An 18884-nucleotide genomic window follows, 5' to 3' on the forward strand; every position below is an offset into this window, starting at 1 on the left:
GTTTGCTAAAAATACTCGTATGGAGGATGACAACATCCTCATCGTTTGCTGTAGCTGGTGCACCTGCCACGGGGGCGCAGTGGCAGACATTGTGGCCCTAAACTCTCACAAAGGCACCACGGGCACTGTCACCATGCCCATTCTGCAGGTGAGGGAACAGAGGAAACAGAGCCTGGGCACGCTGCTGGGGCAGGGGGTGGGGCCTGGGTAAGAACCTGCAAGTCTGTGCTGAGCTGACCGACCCAGACACCGCTGCCTTCCTCCTTGGCCGAGAGGGAGACGGCGGCACCCTCATCCCAAGTGACTAGGGTGAGATCATCGAGCTGGAAGCTTCAGGCTGACGTCACACCGGGCAGAGAGGCTTCAGCTCTCTCTGTAATTACAGCGGGGCGAGGCTGGCTGGGTGTGGAGCCAGGATGGGGAGAATCACTGCATGACACGCAGAAGAAGGCTGGCCCTGTCTTCAACTTGGATGGGGGTTGGAGAGGTTTCCGAGCCAGGGTGGGGGTGGCAGCATCCCGAGGGAGTGAGTTCTGTGTGTGGGCTGGAGTGGGTGGGCTCAGGCGTGTGTGTTTCTGTGGGGATGGGGCTCTGTTTCTTGTCTATCTGTCAGCTGATGGGTGTGTTCTAGAAGACTCTGCTTCTCTTTCCTCCCAGACTTCCCTTCCACAAAGCCTGGGGAGTAGGAGGGGACACGCACTCAAGGACCTCATCTACCTTCTCAAGGATGATTGCAGCTTCCAGGCCCGCAGGAGGGAAGGGTCGAGGTGCAGCTAGGAAATAGCAATGGCAATCATTACCATTTATCTGGCACTTCTACGGGGCTTCACTGGTGGCTCAGATAGTAAAGAATCTGCCTGCAATGCGGGAGACCCGGGTCAGGAAGATCCCCTGGAGAAGGAAATGGCAACCCACGCCAGTACTCTTGCCTGGAGAATTCCAAGGACAGAGGAGCCTGGTGGGCTACAGTACGTGGGGTCACAAAGAGGCAGATATGTCTGAGCAACTAACACTTTTCTACGTGCCAGGTTTTGTTCTAAGCACTTTATGTATATTAGCTCGGCTAATCCTACAACTCCGCAGGGAAGGCACTTTTATTACCCCATTGAACGGATGGGGAAACTGGGGCACATCGTGAGGACATGTGTCTTCCTCGTGTCTGCATATCCATTGAAGTGGCAGAAGTTTGGCTCCTGACTCCTCTGCTCTACTGCCTCTTGCAGTCATGGTCACTGCTCACATTTATTGAGCACTATGTCCTAGGCCCTGTGCCCAGCACTTTGTTCAACACCTCAATGAATCTCCAGGGTTCAGAGAGGTGAAGCCACCTGTCCTGGACCACACAGCTGAGTGAGGATTGGAACTTGAGCCAGTGGGACGTGAGAGTCTACGGTAGTTACCAGAATGGGACAATGTTGCCCAGGCCCTGTCTTGGTGACCTTCCTACATGCCTTCTGCCCCGTTCCCTGTTGGAGGCTTGCTGTATTTGTGGCTCAGGCCAGCCTTCTGCTTTGGGAAGCTGCGCAGGGAGGCAGCTGCTGGCCCTGCTGACGGGCACCCTGGAGAGGAGTCAGCAAACACACATGGAAAGTAGTCAGCAAGCCCCGTGTGCTGTCAGCAGGCAGGTGAAAATATGGGGTCAGCTCCGGGAGAGGCTAGGGCGGGGATGGGGCCTCCAGGCTGGCTCTTGGGGAAGGCAAGACCCTGGTGGGGCTGGGGAGGGGGCGATGTGAGACCCCAAGTCCTGGAACAAGGGTTCTCTTGGCTGCCATCTTCTTGGAGCTTTCACATGGGAAGGGCCACAATTAAGCCTCAAACAGACTTCCCGGGGGGAGGGTGACATCACTCTGCACTATGGAAAGTGGGGCCCTGGGAGGAGAAACGGCAGCCCGAAGTTGCACAGGTAGTGCCAGATGAAGACCCAGGCTTGTCATCTGCCTGATTCTGTGCTTTTTTTCTTTCCACCGCAGTGAGAAACCCAAGTTCCTCCCTCCCCAGGCTTTGCCCCTTCGCCTTCAGGTCCAGCCACGATGGGGGAGGGGGTGCTGTGGGAGCTGAAGGGGGTTGTTCTGTGAATCCCTCTGAGTCATGGCTTTCTGGATGTCATTTATGCCTAAAGTTTCATCTACAACTCCAGGGGACTCTTGTTCTGGGTGTGGAGGGAGATTCTGGCACCCCTTACATTCACTCAGCCTCCAGGTCCAGGAAGACCCAGCTCTGCATTCCCTCTCTTGGACACCCCCAGAGCCAGCTCATTCCCAAAAAAATAGGGAGCAAGTACGATCATGTCTTTTTTCCTTCCTTTTCTCAGCTCCTCTGTCAATGACAGAAATGGAATTCCCAGCATCTTCAGCTCCTTAAGGCAGGACCCTTGGGTATCATGTTCCCAGCAGCATCCCCTGTGCCTAGAAGGATACCTAGTGCATTAGGGGGAAAAGGAGATCTTGGCCCAGTAGATGATGTCTTATAACATCATCTATTGTGTCTGAACTGCCTTGCTTACATGTGATAGACTCTATACACAGTGACAGTGTTGGAATATTAACTGAAATTCCCTGAGTACTTAGAAGGTGCCAGGAACCAACAGCCCTCCCACCCCGAGGTTTGCACTATCATCACCCCCATTTTACAGATGAGGAAACTGAGGCTTAAGGCATGATGTGACTTGTCCGAGGCCACCAGCCTCTGGGTTCTGAACCCAGGTGTGTCTGCACTTCAAGATCAGTGCTCTGTCTTCTACCCACACAAACACATGATTAATAAATAAAATAACAAACAACCCACATGGTCTCTCCCTAAACCAGTCCATGTCCTCCTCCCATGTCGGTAATGCTTCTTTATTAAGCTCTAGCTTCCTCCTACCATAGACTCCAAAATTCTCTCCATACTGCTTCCTCTGCTGCTGCTGCTAAGTCACTCCAGTTGTGTCCGACTCTGTGCAACCCCATGGACAGCGGCTCCCCCATCCCTGGGATTCTCCAGGCAAGAACACTGGAGTGGGTTGCCATTTCCTTCTCCAATGCATGAAAGTGAAAAGTGAAAGTGAAGTCGCTCAGTCGTGTCTGACTCTTAGCGACCCCATGGACTGCAGCCTTCCAGGCGCCTCCATCCATGGGATTTTCCAGGCAAGAGTACTGGAGTGGGGTGCCATTGCCTTCTCCCACTGCTTCTTCTAACCACCTCTAAAAGTAATTATAATAATCCTAATAACAGTATAAATAGCAAAATGTAACATTTTGTACCAGTTGTGCTTTATGTATCAACTTATTTAATCCTCAGCCAAATTGCTCCAAAGTCAGTGTCATTATCTCCATTCTCAGATGATACTACAGATGGGGCACAGAGAGGTTAAATAACCCTTCAGGTTCACAGAGCTACTCCATGGCAGAGCTGATATTCAAAATCCAGGAAAGTTGGCTCCAGAGCCTGTGCTCCTAATCACTTCATCATTCTGTGAATAACAACAATCAGAATAACAAAACAGTAATGATCCCACCATTATTCAAGACATGTTAAGTGCCAAGCTTTGCTAAATGCCTGGTATATCTTCTCTCTTTTCATCCTCATAACAACCCTACTAGGCAGGATATTGTTAACCCTGTTTTATGTTGAAACGTCTAAGGCACAGAGTCAGATCTATGCTGACTGGTTTCTAAGCCTGTACCTTCAACTGCCCAGTGAGCCGGGCCAGCTGGCACCCACTGTGTGCCCAGCCAGAGCACCAGCTCTCCAAACCCAGCCAGATCCGAGAGACCACAGCTGACCTGCAGGTCACGGCCCACCCCGCCCTCCACCTTCTCCTCACTGGACCTTCCTCTCTAGAACTTTCTGACAGTCCTTCCAGACCTTCTAAGTAGAATGACACCAGAACACACTTATATTTGGGAGCCTGGAGGCTGCCTGGGATAAGCCATCTTGGTATACATCAGACCCTGATTTGAATCCTGTTAGCTGTGCTGCTCTGGGCAAGTGTCTTAGCCTCTCTGAACCTCTGTCTTGCCAGCTGTAAAACAGGGATGATAATATTACCTATATCACAGGGTTATTGTTTGCACAGATTATGAGGGGGACATGGTTGGGGAAGTGGGTATGGGCCAGATTATGTAGGGCCTTGTAGACCCTACCAAGGAGTTAGACTTTGTCCTGAGCACTTTGTTTTTTAAATTTTGTTTTGGGCTGCACCTCGAGGCACGTGGGATCTTCGTTTCCCAACCAGGGACTGAACTGTGCCCCCTGAAGTGGAAGCTTTGAATCTTAACCACTGCACTGCCAGGGAAGTCCCCTGAGTACTTTGAAGATCCACTGACCTGTTTGGAGAGGGAAGGTGATGTGATGAGATGTGAGTTCTAGAAAAATCAGCAGCTGCTTATAGAGAGTATAGTATGGGGCAAGACTCCAGGGAGGCCAGCAAAGAAAATTGCTGCAGAATCTGGGGAAGAAAACAGCCTGGGCTAGGTTATTGGCTGAGGAGAGGCAAAGGTGAACACAATCCTTAATATAGTAAAGAGAAGCATTTTGAGCACATGATTGGATGGGAGGGGAGGAGAGGCTTGCATCAACTGCATTGCCCAGTTTTTCGATCTGGGCAACTGGGTGGATGGTGGTGCCATCCAATGACATGTGAGGATGAGCAGATGAGGGGAGTGAAGAGACTCAGTTCATTCATTTACTCATTGATTCATTCACTATGTATTTATTAAGTTCTTATGCACACAGCACTAGCCTAGGGAGTAGAGAAAGCAATGAGTAAGGCAGAAGTCTCTGCTCTCACATCTATCAACAAGCACACAATCAAATCAACAATTTAAACAATTTTAGATGCTGAAAAATTTTACGGAGGAAGTAAAGGCTGTTGGATATGTTTCTGATCTGATTTCCTGCTCCCATTCACCCCTGAGCTGAAGTTCCAGTGGCTTTCTTTCTGCCCTTGGGACAAAAGAGTCATATGTATTTCCCTCCAAGGACCTTCACCGCCTATGACACTTCTCCCCAGATCTCTGCACTTCTGGTTTCTCACTTCACTGGTGTCTCTACTTAAATGTCACTCACTCAAACAAACCTTCTCCTATCGTGTTCTCTCACATCAGCTGGTTTCTTTTTCTTCATAGCCCTGGCTACTAACTGGCGGTGACATCTCACCACTCTATTATTATTGTTTTTATCTGCCTCTTCTGTTAGAACGAAAACTTCATGAGGGCTGAGTGTGGGGACTTTTGTCATTTAGGGATCTGTCCTTGGCATATAAAACAGAACTTGGCACATCGTTGGGATTCAGTAAAATTCCAGGCAGTTGGTAGGTAGCAATGACACCACCGTGCTTGCCCATGTGACTAGCTGTGGTCAATGAGTTGTGAGCAGAAGTAACGTCTGTCAATTCCAGTTCAAAGCATCAAAGCATTTACTATAATTTACCCCAGGGAGGTCCTGGCTTCATGAAGACAGGACCTTTAGGTGATTCCTCCTTCCTTAGCACTTGGGCACCAACTCATACTGAGGGGCATCTCCCTATTGGATGAGAAATAAAGTTATGTTCTGTACGACTGTGAAATTTGGGAGTTCTCTGTTAGTACTGCATTGCGGTTATTGTTCAGTCGCTAAGTCGTGTCTGACTGCTTGTGAACCCATGGGTGCAGCACACCAGGCCTGCCTGTCCCTCACTATTGCTTCGTCTTCGGCATCAGTCCTCCCAGTGAATATTCAGGGCTGATTTCCCTTAGGACTGACTTGTTTGATCTCCTTTCAGTCCAAGGGACTCTCAAGACTCTTCTCCAGCACCATAGTTCGAAAGAATCAATTCTTCAGTGCTCAGCCTTCCTTATAGTCCAACTCTCACAGCTGTACATATGACTACTGTAAAAATCATAGCTTTTATTATACAGACCTTTGTCGGCAAAGTGACATCTTTGCTTTTTAATACACTGACTAGGTTTGTCATAGCTTTCCTTCCAAGAAGCAATTGTTGTCACCATCCACAGTGATTTTGGAGCCGGAGAAGAAAAAATGTGTCCCTGCTTCCACTTTTCCCCCTTCTATCTTCCATAAATTGATGGGACTGGACGCCATGACATTAGTTTTTTTCATGTTTAGTTTTAAGCTAGCTTTTTAAACCTCTTTCACTCTCATCAAGAGGCTCTTTAGTTCCTCTTAGCTTTCTGCCATTAGAGTGGTATCATCTGCATATCTGAGACTGTTGATGTTTCTCCTGGCAATCTTGATTACAGCTGGTGACTTATCCAGTCTGGCATTTCGCATGATGTCCTCTACATAGAAGTTAAATAAACAGGGTGACAGTATATGGCCTTGTGGTACTCCTTTCCCAATTTGGAACCAGTCAGCTGTTCTGTGTAAGATTCTAACTATTGCTTCTTGACCCACATAAAGGTTTCTCAGGAGATAGGTAAGATGGTCTGGTATTCCCATCTCTTTAAGAATTTTTCATTGTCTGTGGTGATCCACACAGTCAAAAGCTTTCATGTAGTCAATGAAGCAGAAGTAGATGTTTTCCTGGAATTCTCTTGCTTTCTCTATGATGCAACGAATGTTGGCAGTTTGATCACTGGTTCCTCTGTCTTTTCTAAACCCAGCTTGTACATCTGAAATTTCTTGATTCAAGTACTGCTGAAGCCTAGCGTGAAGGATTTTGAGCATAATTGTACTAGCATGGGAAGTGAGTGCAACTGCCTGCTACTTGGAACATTCTTTAGCACTGCCCTTCTTTGGGATTGAGATGAAGGTCAACCTTTACCAGTCCTGACATCCTGGCCTATTCTGATGAATAGTTTTCTAAATTCTATCCTTTTGTGGTTGTTAGTATTGCTTCAAAAGAACTTTATTGGTGCTAGTGTCAATCTGAGGGTAAGTCATTCTATCTCCTGTATGGAGAGACCTGGCTGGGAAAGTGGTATCTATTCCTCCTAGTTTGGGACACTTGTGCCGAGTGCCATTATCAAACATTTAGCAGACTCTGAAATTTTGGGGGGAGAACTGGAAAGTCTATAATCTCGAGGGCTTTTTCCCCATGTATCTCCGAGGTGAGAGCAAGAGCTGGTCTGACTAGTTGGTGACCATGACACCAGGCAGCTGCTTTGGAAACAGTTTTTTTTTTAGGTCTGGGAATGACAGCTCTTAGGAGGACTCAGCCCAAGAGGGTTCTCACGGTTTGTGCTGGGATGGGGAGAAAGATTGGCATCACTGGGGAGGATGTACAGAGGTGGACAAGGAGATATATTAACAAGATACCTCCTTCTCAGGACTGGCTTAGTTTCACCTTGAATATGAGTTACAATGGGAGAAGGCAACGGCAACCCAATCCAGTATTCTTGCCTGGAAAATCCCTTGGATGGAGGAGCCTGGTGGGCTGCAGTCCTTGGGGTTGTGAAGCATCGGACACGACTGAAGCAACTTAGCAGCAGCAGCAGCATGAGTTACAATGAACTATAGCTGAGAACAAGAGAATCAAAGCAACCGTGGCTGAAAGAACAGAGAGGTTTAATTCTTCCTAATATTAAATTCCAGAGACATTCTGTCTGATCTGCCTTGATGTTGCTGCTCCACAAAGTCCTTAGAGACTGACACCACCTTTCCATCTCGCTACTGACACCTTTCCGTCTTGCTGGCCCTTCTTTATGGGCTCCATTTCCAAAGCCATCTCATGGACCAGGGAGCCACCTGAGTTCCAGCCCTCACGTCCACATTCCAGCAGCAAGAAGGAAGGGATGAGAAAGAAGGAAAAAGCACACAAAATATCTCTTCTATAGAAACTTCCGGAGGTTACCATACAAAAATGCTGCCTTTTCTCCTTGGCCAAATTAACCACATGGCCACCCTAATTGCAAGGGAGGATGGGAAATGCAGTGTTTATTCTGGGTAGCCATGAACCCAGTTAAAAATTGGGATGGGGGGTTATTGCTGAGGATCAAAGGGCCATAGGGGACACCTAGAAACTCTGCCACATCTTGAGAGAGTAAAGATAGATTTGGCAGAAGATTCCTAAAGATTTAAAGTTGGATTCCTTTTGAAAACTGGTGGGAAATATGTCATTCTCTGCACCAAAATGCTGATATTATCATACATAAAAACTTTGCGTGGGATGTCAAATGATTCAGACTCTCTGAAGCCAAGCCCAGGAGGTCATGGATTCCCTCAGGTTAAGATTACTTAATTCAGAGATATGATTTGAGGTGAGAGAGACGCCAAGGAGAAAACATCCTGTGTGTGTGTGTGTGTGTGTGTGTGTACACTCATTCCAACCCCACTCCATTTGGCAATGTGAATGTATTTAATATGGTTGCTATTGTTTATTTTGGTTTTAGATTCCAGAGTAGATTGTTAAAGGGACCCAGTGTTCCACCTTGAGAAAGCACTGGACAAGTTTTATTGGCAAGAGAAAAAAAGGTAAAAAGAAAAACTGCCTTGAGTCACCTGGCCACAGGTTGGTATAATTATAGAAGGTTTAGAGGCAGGATTCAGAGGAGTGGAAACTTCTGTTGCTCTGGGTACAGATGCTTGAACGGTGCCCCGTGTCTTTCTACTCGTGGATGGATGTGAGAACTACTCTGGTATACAATGTTGATGAAATGTCAGGGTAGGGATACATGTGGGGAGATCGCCACGTTCTTAGGAGACTCTGCATTCTTCTAGGTGGAGGAGATATTTATGGAGGGCAGCAGCTGGGAGCGCCTCTCTTGAGAATTTGGTGTTCGAGATGATGAAAGGTGAGAAGAGAGGCTGTTTGAGCTTTTGCCAAGGTGACCCAGAACCCTCCTGCAAACTTATTGTGAGGGTATCTAGGCAACTCGGCTAGCCTGCCCCCAACCCCCAACGTTTTTAGAATCAATAACAGTGACACTGACTCAATCAAGCCCTGGGCTAAGTGCTTACATGCATCACCTCTATGCATCTCCATGGCACCTTTATGATACCGACACTTTCATTGTCCCCATTGGAAACGTGATGAACCTGACACTCAGAGAGGTTAAGTCGCTTACACAGAAACACACAGCTAGGAAGTAGCGGAGTCAAGCTCAAATCTAGGTCTTTCTGACTCCCAAGTCCTCACTCTCAACCACTGCCTTTTAAAAATATACCATTTATTCCATCCCAGGACTTATACCCCAGAGGCTCACACAGTGCTGGGTGAATAGTAGGTGCCCACATCTGTCCGCCTCACACCCCATGCTGCCTCCCCTTGTTCAGGGAGGGAAACAGCCCCTAGTGGGGACAGCATGTGCACAAGAGATCCCTGTGTGGGACATGTCGCTGCTTTTGTCCACCTAGCCACATTCCCCATCCACCTCTCCCCCCACACGAAGTAAAAATTAATCAGCTTAAAAATGCATGGGAATTGGAAGGGTAAGGCACAGAGCTGGCAACCCCAAGCAGATTCGACTATGTGGCAGCCAGCCAGGGGTCGGCCTGGCACTCCCTGCGGGGCATACAGGAGAGGGGGATGAATGAGGTAGACAAGGCTTCTGACCTCTTGGAGATGGATGGCGATCATGTAAACAAGTAAACACACTTGTTACAGATAGTAATAGCACTATGGAAGGAATGCAAGGGTAGGCGGGGACAGAGCCAGACTTTAGGCAGGTGAGGTCACTCCTCGGCCCGCTCCCGCATCCAGGCACTTGCTCCTGTCTGCCATCCCAGCCCCTTCCTCCTCTCTCTTGGGCCCCTTTTCTGGCCTGGTCAACTCCACTCACTTCCCAGGCTTTAGCCCAGATGTCAGTTTCTTTGGGATGCCTTCCTTGAATCTCCAAGGCTGTTTTAGGTGTCCCTTTGAACTCACCCTTATCCTAGCATCCAGCGTGTGCCACTTACTAGCCATGTGATTCGAGATTGCCTGACTGTGCCTCAGTTTCAGCATCTGTAAAATTGGCCTAAAATAGTACACACCTCATAAGGATGTAAAGATGAAATCACATAAGTCATTTGTGTTGATGCCTGTGAAGTGCTTGGCATCATGCCTGGCACAGAGCAGGTCCTCTACAAGAGTGAGCATTGTGGCCTGTGTTCTCCGTTCCTGTGATGAGAACTCGTACCACGCTCAGGATGTCAGATCTGGTTGGCAGGTGACATTTTAGGTGCCATATGACTCAGAGCTTCTCAACCCTGGCTTCATAGTAGAATGACCTGGGAAACCTTTAAAAAGACTGCTAATGGGCAACCACTTTCAGGGATTCTTATTTGGGGTGAGAGTGGGACTCGAGTGTGGGTAGTTTGATAAAGGTCACAGGTGTGGAGGCAGGACTGAGACCCACTGGTCTAAGCCAAATCAAGTAGAGTAACTAGGGCCCAGAAAGGGCTTGATTTGCTAAGGTCATGAGGCAAGCTAGGGGCCCCTGCCTCTTGGGAAGTTTCATTTTCTGATATTGCCCCCATTCCTGCTTGTCTGAGCACCTTCACCCAATGGAAGGGCTATGTGTTCCCCTGGGCTGCAGAAGGTGAGGGTGGTGCCTCTGCTCCGTCCCTGGGCAGTCGCCAACCTGGCCTGAAAGAGAGGCACTTGTGGAAGCAGGGCTGTCCACCCTGGAGACTAGGACAGGGTGGGGTGCCTGTTCAGGCCGATTATAGAAAGAACAAACTCAAGGGTTCCCGTAACCCAAAACTGGGAGTCAGAACACAGACAGAAGGGTAAAGACCTCCACGGCTGGCCACCTCCTGGCACACATGTTTTCTGGAAAAAGATTTCAGGGGCCCATAGAGAGGGCTAGCTCCAAGTAGACGGGGTTCATACCTTCTTAGGCAGAGAAGTGCAGCAGAAATGGCCCCGGAGCCCACAGACCTCAGTTCAAACATACACTAGCTACACGAACTTCTCTCTCTGAGCCTCAGTTTTCTGCTCTGTCAAATGAGGCTAAATGGGGTTATTAGCAAAAAACAAGTTAAGGTATGCAAAGGGCTTGGCACATAATAATTGATCCATAAAAAGTAATAATAATAATTATTATTTATTGATGAAGTCTCAAAAGAGGACACTGGTGGTTGCCTTAACCAAGCCAATTTGGGAAGAAGGAAATCCGTGTGGGTGGTGGGGATAGGGGGTGGCGGGGCAGGGAGTGGTGATGCGATGTGATAGTTTTCAATCTTCCCCAGGGAGGTAGTCCCATCTAAGATTCCCAAGGGAGATTTCTGGAGGGGTGGGGGTAGCCTGTTTTGTTTGATCTTTCCTCCTGAGCTAATTAATAACCCACTCACATGTAAACAAGGGACTGAGACAACCTCCCTGTAGCCCTGGGGGTAGGGGTGAAGGTAGGGCTGAGTCACTTCCTCCTCTCTGGCCCCTGGGATGTTATCCTGGGATGATATGTATTATCTGTGTGTGTGTGTGTGTGTGTGTGTGCATGTACACAATTTTTTTGGACCCACATAGTATTTAAAAAAAGAATGAGTTTTGAACATTTTAAAAATCAGGAAATTCAATCTAAAAATTCAGATTCTCTGGATAAATTGAGAGACGTGGCGGCCCTGAGTTGAGATTTCTCCATGGCAACCGTGCACTGGGCTCCCGGGCTCCCCAGAGTCCCAACTCTGTCCACTTCCTCACGGGGCTGCCCTGTGAGTGTTTTCAACACCTGTTTTCTATGGCAAGAAACTTTCACATGGGACAGCGAGCACATTTCTGGAGGCCTCCACTGGGTCTTGGGGGCCCCACTGTTCTGAGCTGCCTACTTTAGGCTGTCTTTCTGAGCCCCTCCCATAACGCAGACTCAATTTAGAGAAGTCAGCATGCTTACCAGCGTTGTGCTTTCTATGTACTCAGTGACTCAATTTAGAGAAGTCAGCACGCTTACCAGCGTTGTGCTTTCTATGCACTCAGTCTGTTACTTTGTTTTCTTAACACCACTATTCCATTCGGTTCTCAGAGCAGCCCAGGGCGGTCACTGTTGCTGTCCCCGTTTTACAGATGAATAACCCAAGGCCCAGTGGGGTGTGGTCCTTGCTCCCTGGCATACCACTAGGGTCCAGATTAGAATCCAGGTCTTTGGACTCCCATATCTGTGCCCCGGACTGAGCTTCCTCCTGACCATGAAGACCTCGGAGAAAAAATTTTACCAAAGAAAACTGGCCACTTACTGCATGAGCAGATGTGCTGTGGGGCAGAGCAGAGAACAGATGTGTCTGGAGTCAGTCCACTTGCATCCTATCATGGACTCTGTGGTCTTGGGCTGGTGACTTTGCTTTCCTGGGCCTCTGTTTTCCTCTTAGTAGAAAAGAGATCTTAACACCTATACCTGAGATAGGTGGTGCCGAAGACTAAGATTAAAAAGGCTTAGGGAAAGGTGGCTGGTTTGACTGTATACGTGAACCCAAAATACAGGCTTGTTTTGAAGAAAGGAGCAAGATGAGCACTGGGGCGATATGTAGCACAGCAGGTGCTGCTTGGCTTCTTTCTATCCCCACTTCCCTGTCACCCTACCTCTGATTCTGGGCACCACATGTAGACAGAGGACGCTGGGCCAAGGATGAGAACACCATACCATGGAACCTTTTATTAGAACAGAGACATGTTTTGTACAGGCTGAAAAAAAGCCAGAAACCCCAGGAAGGTTATGCTTAGCTGTGGACACCAGATATCAAACAAACCATGGCCGCTATGTCACTGGGTGGGGGACAGGGTCCCAAGATGCCGGCGGACACAGTGGCTTCTCCCCCTCTGATGTGGGTGGGTGGGTAGAGGCCGGCGGCTCAGGTTGAGCTGGGCTGCTGGTGGGTCTCCCAGGTTGGGGTTTTCCAGATGGGAGTTCCAGCCCCCGATGTGGAGAAATGGCCCTGGGGTGGATCAAGCCCCCTCCCAGGGCTGCTGTGGTAGATTCTACGGGGTCCTTGGCCAATGACTGCTGAGGGAGACAGCTGGGAATCAGGAGAGAAAAGATACAGCACAAAGAGAAGTCCTCACAGCCTACGCCTGGCAAGAAAGAGCTACCAGGAAGAGCATGGGTAGGGCATGGGGTCCGGCAGATCGGAGCTCAAGGGAGCCTGGGCATGTCAAGTGCCCCCTTCCTGGGTCTCAGTTTTCTCATCTGAAAAATGAGTCACAGCAGAATGACTAGTCTTGCTGGCTGGTTTGAGCAACTGCACAAGATGTGGCCTGACACAATACATGGGGTCTGAAATCTGGAGCACGGCAAAGTCAGCCGGGCCTGTCCTTTGAATATGCTAGATGGTTGGGCTTGGAGAGACGTTCAAGCTCATACAGAGGGCTTTCACCAGGCCACAGAAGTTCCCAGGTGCCAGAACCTGGAGGTCTCCTGTTTCTGCCAGGACTCAGCTACTCCCAACTCACTCTGCAAATTAAGTCCACACCCTGCTTTATTTCCTTCTGACCCTTCAACCTGTAGTCAGCAGAAGATACAAGGGATTCTACATCTGACAGTGTGGAACTCACCGCCTCAGAGTTAGAACCCTTCCCTCCACCCTACGAAGAACACTTAGGCCAATATCCATGTTACAGATGATAAGACTGAGACCCGAGAACCACTCCATTTCACCCAGACAGACACATATAGGCAAGAGAACCACACAAGAACGCTGTTCCAGTCTCTTTGGCTCAGCTCGTTAGAAGATGAGGCATAGCTTTTCTTGGCCGGAGAAAGGAATTACAATTTTCATTCTCTTTTTTTCGCTCCCTCTCTCTCTTTTTCAAGGAGTTGTGACTTTTTAATAGAAGTTGGTTTGTGCACAGGCATTTCATTCTTCAATTAATTTCCATCTAAATGAGGTTTTCCCGAAGATAACCAGTGTTTTAGTTCCATTTGAGCTTAATTTGTATGACTGAAGCCTCCGTTTCTGCCAATTCCAATTTGCCGGGTGATTCTAGCACTCGTTACCTGGCCGAGAACGTCCCCACCACAGACAGTGGAGCTGAGAGACAGACTGATTTCCAATAACATTTCCGGAGAAGGGTGGTCTTTCACCTCTCCCAATACCACTCAATAAATAGGAAATATATTATTCATTAAGCCACATTCTGATGAGGGGCCCCCATCATGGTATTTACAATGCAAAACAACTACCAACCAAAAATAAAACCAAAAAACCCTCAGGAAACTGAAAATAATGCAAAACAACAGCCACAGACAGAGGGGAGATGGCAACCCCATCCGTATCACTGGCCTATAGGTGCAGAGAAGGAAGAGGATGCAACAAAGCATTGCTCGACTGACACTGTATCTACCCTAAGGTCCTCAGCTGGACACCATTGGACAATGGAAGGGATGTAGTTTGAGGATTCTGTTTTTTTTTTAAATCAGACACAATTTTCTGTTTAGCTGGAAAAGAAAGTAAAGCACGTGAGGCTATTTTGAATATTTGTGAAAAGGAATACAGCAAAAGAAAAGATAAAAATGAGACTTGAGAAGAAAAAAATGGACTTTCAAACCTTTGGGAGCACCCCAAATATTCACCTCTTCAAGCAAAGCCATTTGGAAAGGAAGATGGGTCTCGGTAAATAAAGTGATGGGGGCTCTCTGAGATTGAGAGCCTGGTGTCTTTCAAACATCATAATTTGTGTGTTTTGCTTCTGAAAGACTAACTTTCCATCAAAGAAGGGAACAGATGGAGACAGGAATGCAGTCCAACCTAGATCAACTAGAATGTTCTTGGGTGAGGGATTTGAATTCACTTTTCTGAATCTACTAATGGGAGTTCACACATTGCTTTTAGGCTTTATTCTCATGATTGAGAACCTCCTAAAAATGTTTGAGGATATTTTCCTTTTTTCTCTAAGTCTCAGTGAACTCATTAGGTCTTTGAAGAACTGCCCAGGCCTCAGGTCAATGTTCTGGGTTGTATCTCAAAAACTCCTCTACTTCTCAAAGGTGGAAACTTTGGCCCTCTAGAGAAAAGAAGCAATTTGCCTAGCTCCACACATCCAGGGACTATCCAGAGCAGGAGGGTCAAAGGGCCGCATGTTGTTTGACCTCAAGCCACATCTCCCTCCCATTTCCCATACTACTTTTTAAAATAAGTCCTCACCATGAGCAGGTTTCAGACCGTCTGTATCATCCCCTGGAAGCAGAAGTGTATTGAGGGTGAAGGATGCAGAGAAACAGCAGTGCCAGGGGTGGGGGTGCTGGTTAAATAAGGCTCACCAGTGCACCAGTAAGAGTTTTATTTTTGGATGCAAAGAAAAGGAAATGTAAAGGAAATTTGAGAAACACATCAAGTGACAGGGAAGGGCAGATTTTCTCCCAGGAGGCATTTAAGTTCTTACAAGCTTTCCCAGGCTAGGGGTACTCCGTTGCTTGGGTTAGAACAGAGTAAAGTCACATTGCCAGGGAAAACAATCAGGGATGTTGAAAAAGTCTCACCAAACCCAAAGCCGGACGAGGCGAGCTGGCCATGCCAAGGCAGTGAAGAATGACTTTGGAAAGGGCGGGCACCCTCTCTACTCAGCTGCTAGTGGGTGAGAAAGCCAGGGCTGGTCAAGACCTCTGGATTCTGGCTCCCAAGACAGGTTTTGAAATGGCCTTCTCGAGGGGGTTGGGGTGGGGGGAGCCTCTGGCTGCTCCTTTCGTTTGTTTTCCAACTTCAAAAATAGTAGTATGCTCTCTCCTGAGGTCACAGAAAAAGGCTTTTGCTTTGGGTTTGTCTCTCTCTCTCAGGACGGCTGATAACTTGTCACTAGGGCAACCCTGAGCTCACAGGGGATGGGGAGAAATTAGCTAAGGGGATGTTCAGAAGCATGTGTAACTTCTATGAAAACTTAGCTTAGGCTCAGAAGAGCAAATGACCTCACCCACTAATATATTCCCTGGAATAAGGGTGAGATTCAGAGGTGCACATATGTCTCACACTGGGTGCCTCCCTAAAGGTCTTTCACAGATGATTTAGACTGTGAAGCTTTTGCCTTATTTTAGACTCTAACCCCCATGTCAGCTGTGACTCTTCAGTGTCAGGTCAGCACCTTAGCTCACAAGCTTCTTGACCATTTTCATCTTTCTGGTACCTCAGTTAGGTAACTGGTAGGCAGGGGACTGGGGTGCAGGCCTGAATTTCACCCAACTTGGGCTTAGTCATGAACCTTTGGCCTGAAATGCTTCTGTGCCACCTCCAGTGTGTTCCAAGCTTAGAGTTCTAAGTCTCTCCCCTTCAGGGAAAAGGCAAACATCCCCACCCACATCCAGCCTCTCAAATCCCATCCATAGACACATGAGGGGAAAAAAAAGAGATGCACAAAAATACTTTAGAAGTTTCCCCTCCTCCCCAAACACACACACCACACACACAGATATACACACCCTCTCCATATAAATAAATAAATACTTGAATACTGCTAATGGCAACCGAGAGAAAAAGAGAGGGAGGCAGAGGGAATCCCATAAATAAATAAATAAACATAAATAAATAAATAAGAGGTTAGCTAGGAGCCCCAGGCAAAAATGGTCCCCCAGAATTGCGTGGATGAAGGCAGTCTGGATGGGGGCTCTTGAGTCTTTCACTGCTGTCCTGCTAAGGAGGTTCCGTGGCTCCAGAAAGCCTTTGTTTCCATGAAGGGAGACTGGAGTCCAGTTCGGGCTCCTGGGCGGGGAAGAGGGTTATTTACAGTTGCTGTACAGGCTCTCCCAGGGCACCTGCCCCTGTCCCAGGCACCTGCCATCAGGCCTTCTGCAGTGACCGCACTGGCACCCGTTGGTCCTGGCAGGTGGGGCCCAGTTCTGGGCCAGCGGGGGCCATAGAGAGGCCGGGTCCCCGCTGCTGCCCCGGGGCCCGGCTCCCCTCTCCTGCTGGCAGATGGACTTTCTGGATCGTTGCAGGGCAGTTCCTGGCCCCATGGCTGATGCGATGGGAGAGACTGGGGAGGGAGGACGTCACTGCTTCTAAGAAACAGGATTTTTTTTTCCCCAAAATGTTTCCCCTCCTCGGGGCACAAGGGATAAAGAATATTTGGTTCTCTGCTTCCCAGAGCCCCAGGTTCCAAAGCTGGGGACTGTCCCGCTCACCCTCTCCCTTCATGCCCTGCCCTGCTGCTGTTGCCACCACAAACTGGAATCTCACCCGCAAGGCTCCGGAAAGCCAGTCAGCTGGTGAGGGGGATGCCCCAGAGTTTATTTTAAGGATCTTCTCCCTCATGCCCCTGTTCTTAGTGCCCTCCGTGGGTGAAGCAGCTGGTGGTGTTTGTGTGCTGCAGATCAGCTTACCTTCACTGCCCAGCCCCGGCGGGGGTGGGGGGGGAAGTGGGGTGAGGGCAGAAATGAGGGTGGGGCTTCTCCCAAGCTGGGAAGAACTCTGGAAACCAGCAGGAGCTTCGGAGCATCTAACCTCCTCTCCCCCAGACTCTGGATTTGGATCTTTCCCCCATCCAGGGCTGCTGTGCCCTATCCTGGCAAAATTCCTGAGGGGCAAAATGGGTGACTTAGGCTGAGGGTGGTAGGTGGGTGAGTGGGTGCTTGGCTGCACTGGGTAGGATCCAGGGTGCGGCAGTCTGGGCAGTGGGGAGGGGGCAGGCAGGCGCCAACCGGAGGGTAAGGCCAGACTGGCTGGCGCTGGGGACTGGCAGCTGGCCACGGCACTGGGGAATGTTCAGCAGATGGTCCCGTGGAATCAAGTTGTTGCCAGCTACTGGGGCCGAGGCAAACTTGGGAAGTGGGGTTGCAGCCCCAGCTGTCCTGACTGTTTGTTGTGTCCTTCCTCAGAGGTCGCAGGGTCCCTGTGAGCCACCAAGAGGCATTCTGTGTAAATGGCGTGGTGGCCTCTCCACGGCTAGAAACTACTGGGCCCCTCTTCCTGACCACAAGGAGATACTGGGAGCAGTGGGCTTATCCCCCCTCCTTCTTGCTTCTAGACTCATGACCAGAGAGTCCATCTCCTAGCTCCTGATACCTACCACCAAGTGAAATGTCCATGTCCCCTAGTCACGTGTCCCCCTTTCTAGGACCCAATAGCCTTTCAGCACTTGCTATGGCCTATGTGGGGAGCTAAAACTCCTGATCCCTGCTCCTGGACCTGAACCGCCCTGCTCTCTTCTAAAATCCACCCCTCACCCCATGGGGTCCATGGGGGTCCATACACGTGTAGCCATGAGATTGGATGAGAAGAGAAGGAGGTCAGGTGTGATAAATACCACTGGTCTTCGGTATGCAGCCTGGCAGCAGTGGGTTAGCAGAACTCTCTCTACATTTTCCTGGCCAGACCCAAACTTCTGAGTCATGGACTCGTTGCTCCTTATAAACCGTTGAGGCCTTTCTGTGCCAAAAGAAGGTAGTCTTCTCCACATGCTCAGCCCTGAGCTGAGCCCCAGAGGGTGTGGTGGAGGCTCGCAGCAGCTCCACATCGAGACTGAAGCCCCCACACCCTCCTTTCCTCCTCCCCAGGAGAGCAAGAAGGACAGGGCCTGGGAGCCCTCAGTGCTGTCTGTCACCAAGAAGGCAGGGTGGGCGGGGAGTGGGGGAGGCTGTCAGAGTGAAAGGGGCCCCACAGGTAGTGGGCTCACGGGAGGGCCCTGGCTTAGCGCCTCGTGCTGGAGTAGCTGTCTGCTGAGCTGTAGCTCCCACTCCGACTCCGACTCCGGCTCCGGCTCCGGCTGCGGCTCCGGGAGCCCAGGCTGGGGCTGCGGGAGCTGCAGCTGCTGCTAGAGAGGGTCCTGCTCCGGCTGCGGCTGCGGCTCCGGGAGTAGCTTCGGCTGGCTGAGCGGCTGCTGCTGCTGCTGTACCAGGAGGAGGTGCTGCTGAGGCCGCTGGACGAAGAGGGGCTGGGCCGGTAGTAGGGGATGGGGCGTTTCCGGGCACTGCAGAGATCAGAGGGGGAAAGTGTCAGGGCAGGACTCCTCCCAGCTGCAATCCCGGGAGCACAAACATTGTCCCAGGAGACATGTCCCATCTCCTTAGCAGGGAAAAAGAATTCCTGTTACTCTTCCCTTGCAGTCCTGAGAACATCAAGGAGGT

At 49.4% G+C, this 18884-nt stretch overlaps 1 protein-coding gene across 4 annotated transcripts in view; it reads right to left on the reverse strand.

The window, feature by feature from the left end:
• Window positions 1-12467: 12467 nt before the first annotated feature.
• SRRM4 (serine/arginine repetitive matrix 4) overlaps window positions 12468-18884 on the reverse strand; it is a 173128-nt gene continuing 166711 nt past the window's right edge. For all 4 annotated transcript variants that reach the window (XM_086347911.1, XM_086347910.1, XM_086347913.1 and 1 more), the window contains one exon: window positions 12468-18727. In XM_086347911.1, the coding sequence (XP_086204037.1) occupies window positions 18448-18727 (280 nt within the window). In that variant the 3' untranslated portion in view covers window positions 12468-18447. The remainder of the gene's footprint in view (window positions 18728-18884) is intronic.

The sequence above is a fragment of the Bos grunniens genome, chromosome 17 (assembly GCF_055505025.1).
Source record: "Bos grunniens cultivar Pamir isolate PY7600 chromosome 17, Bosgru_T2T1.0, whole genome shotgun sequence".
Taxonomy (NCBI): domain Eukaryota; kingdom Metazoa; phylum Chordata; class Mammalia; order Artiodactyla; family Bovidae; genus Bos; species Bos grunniens.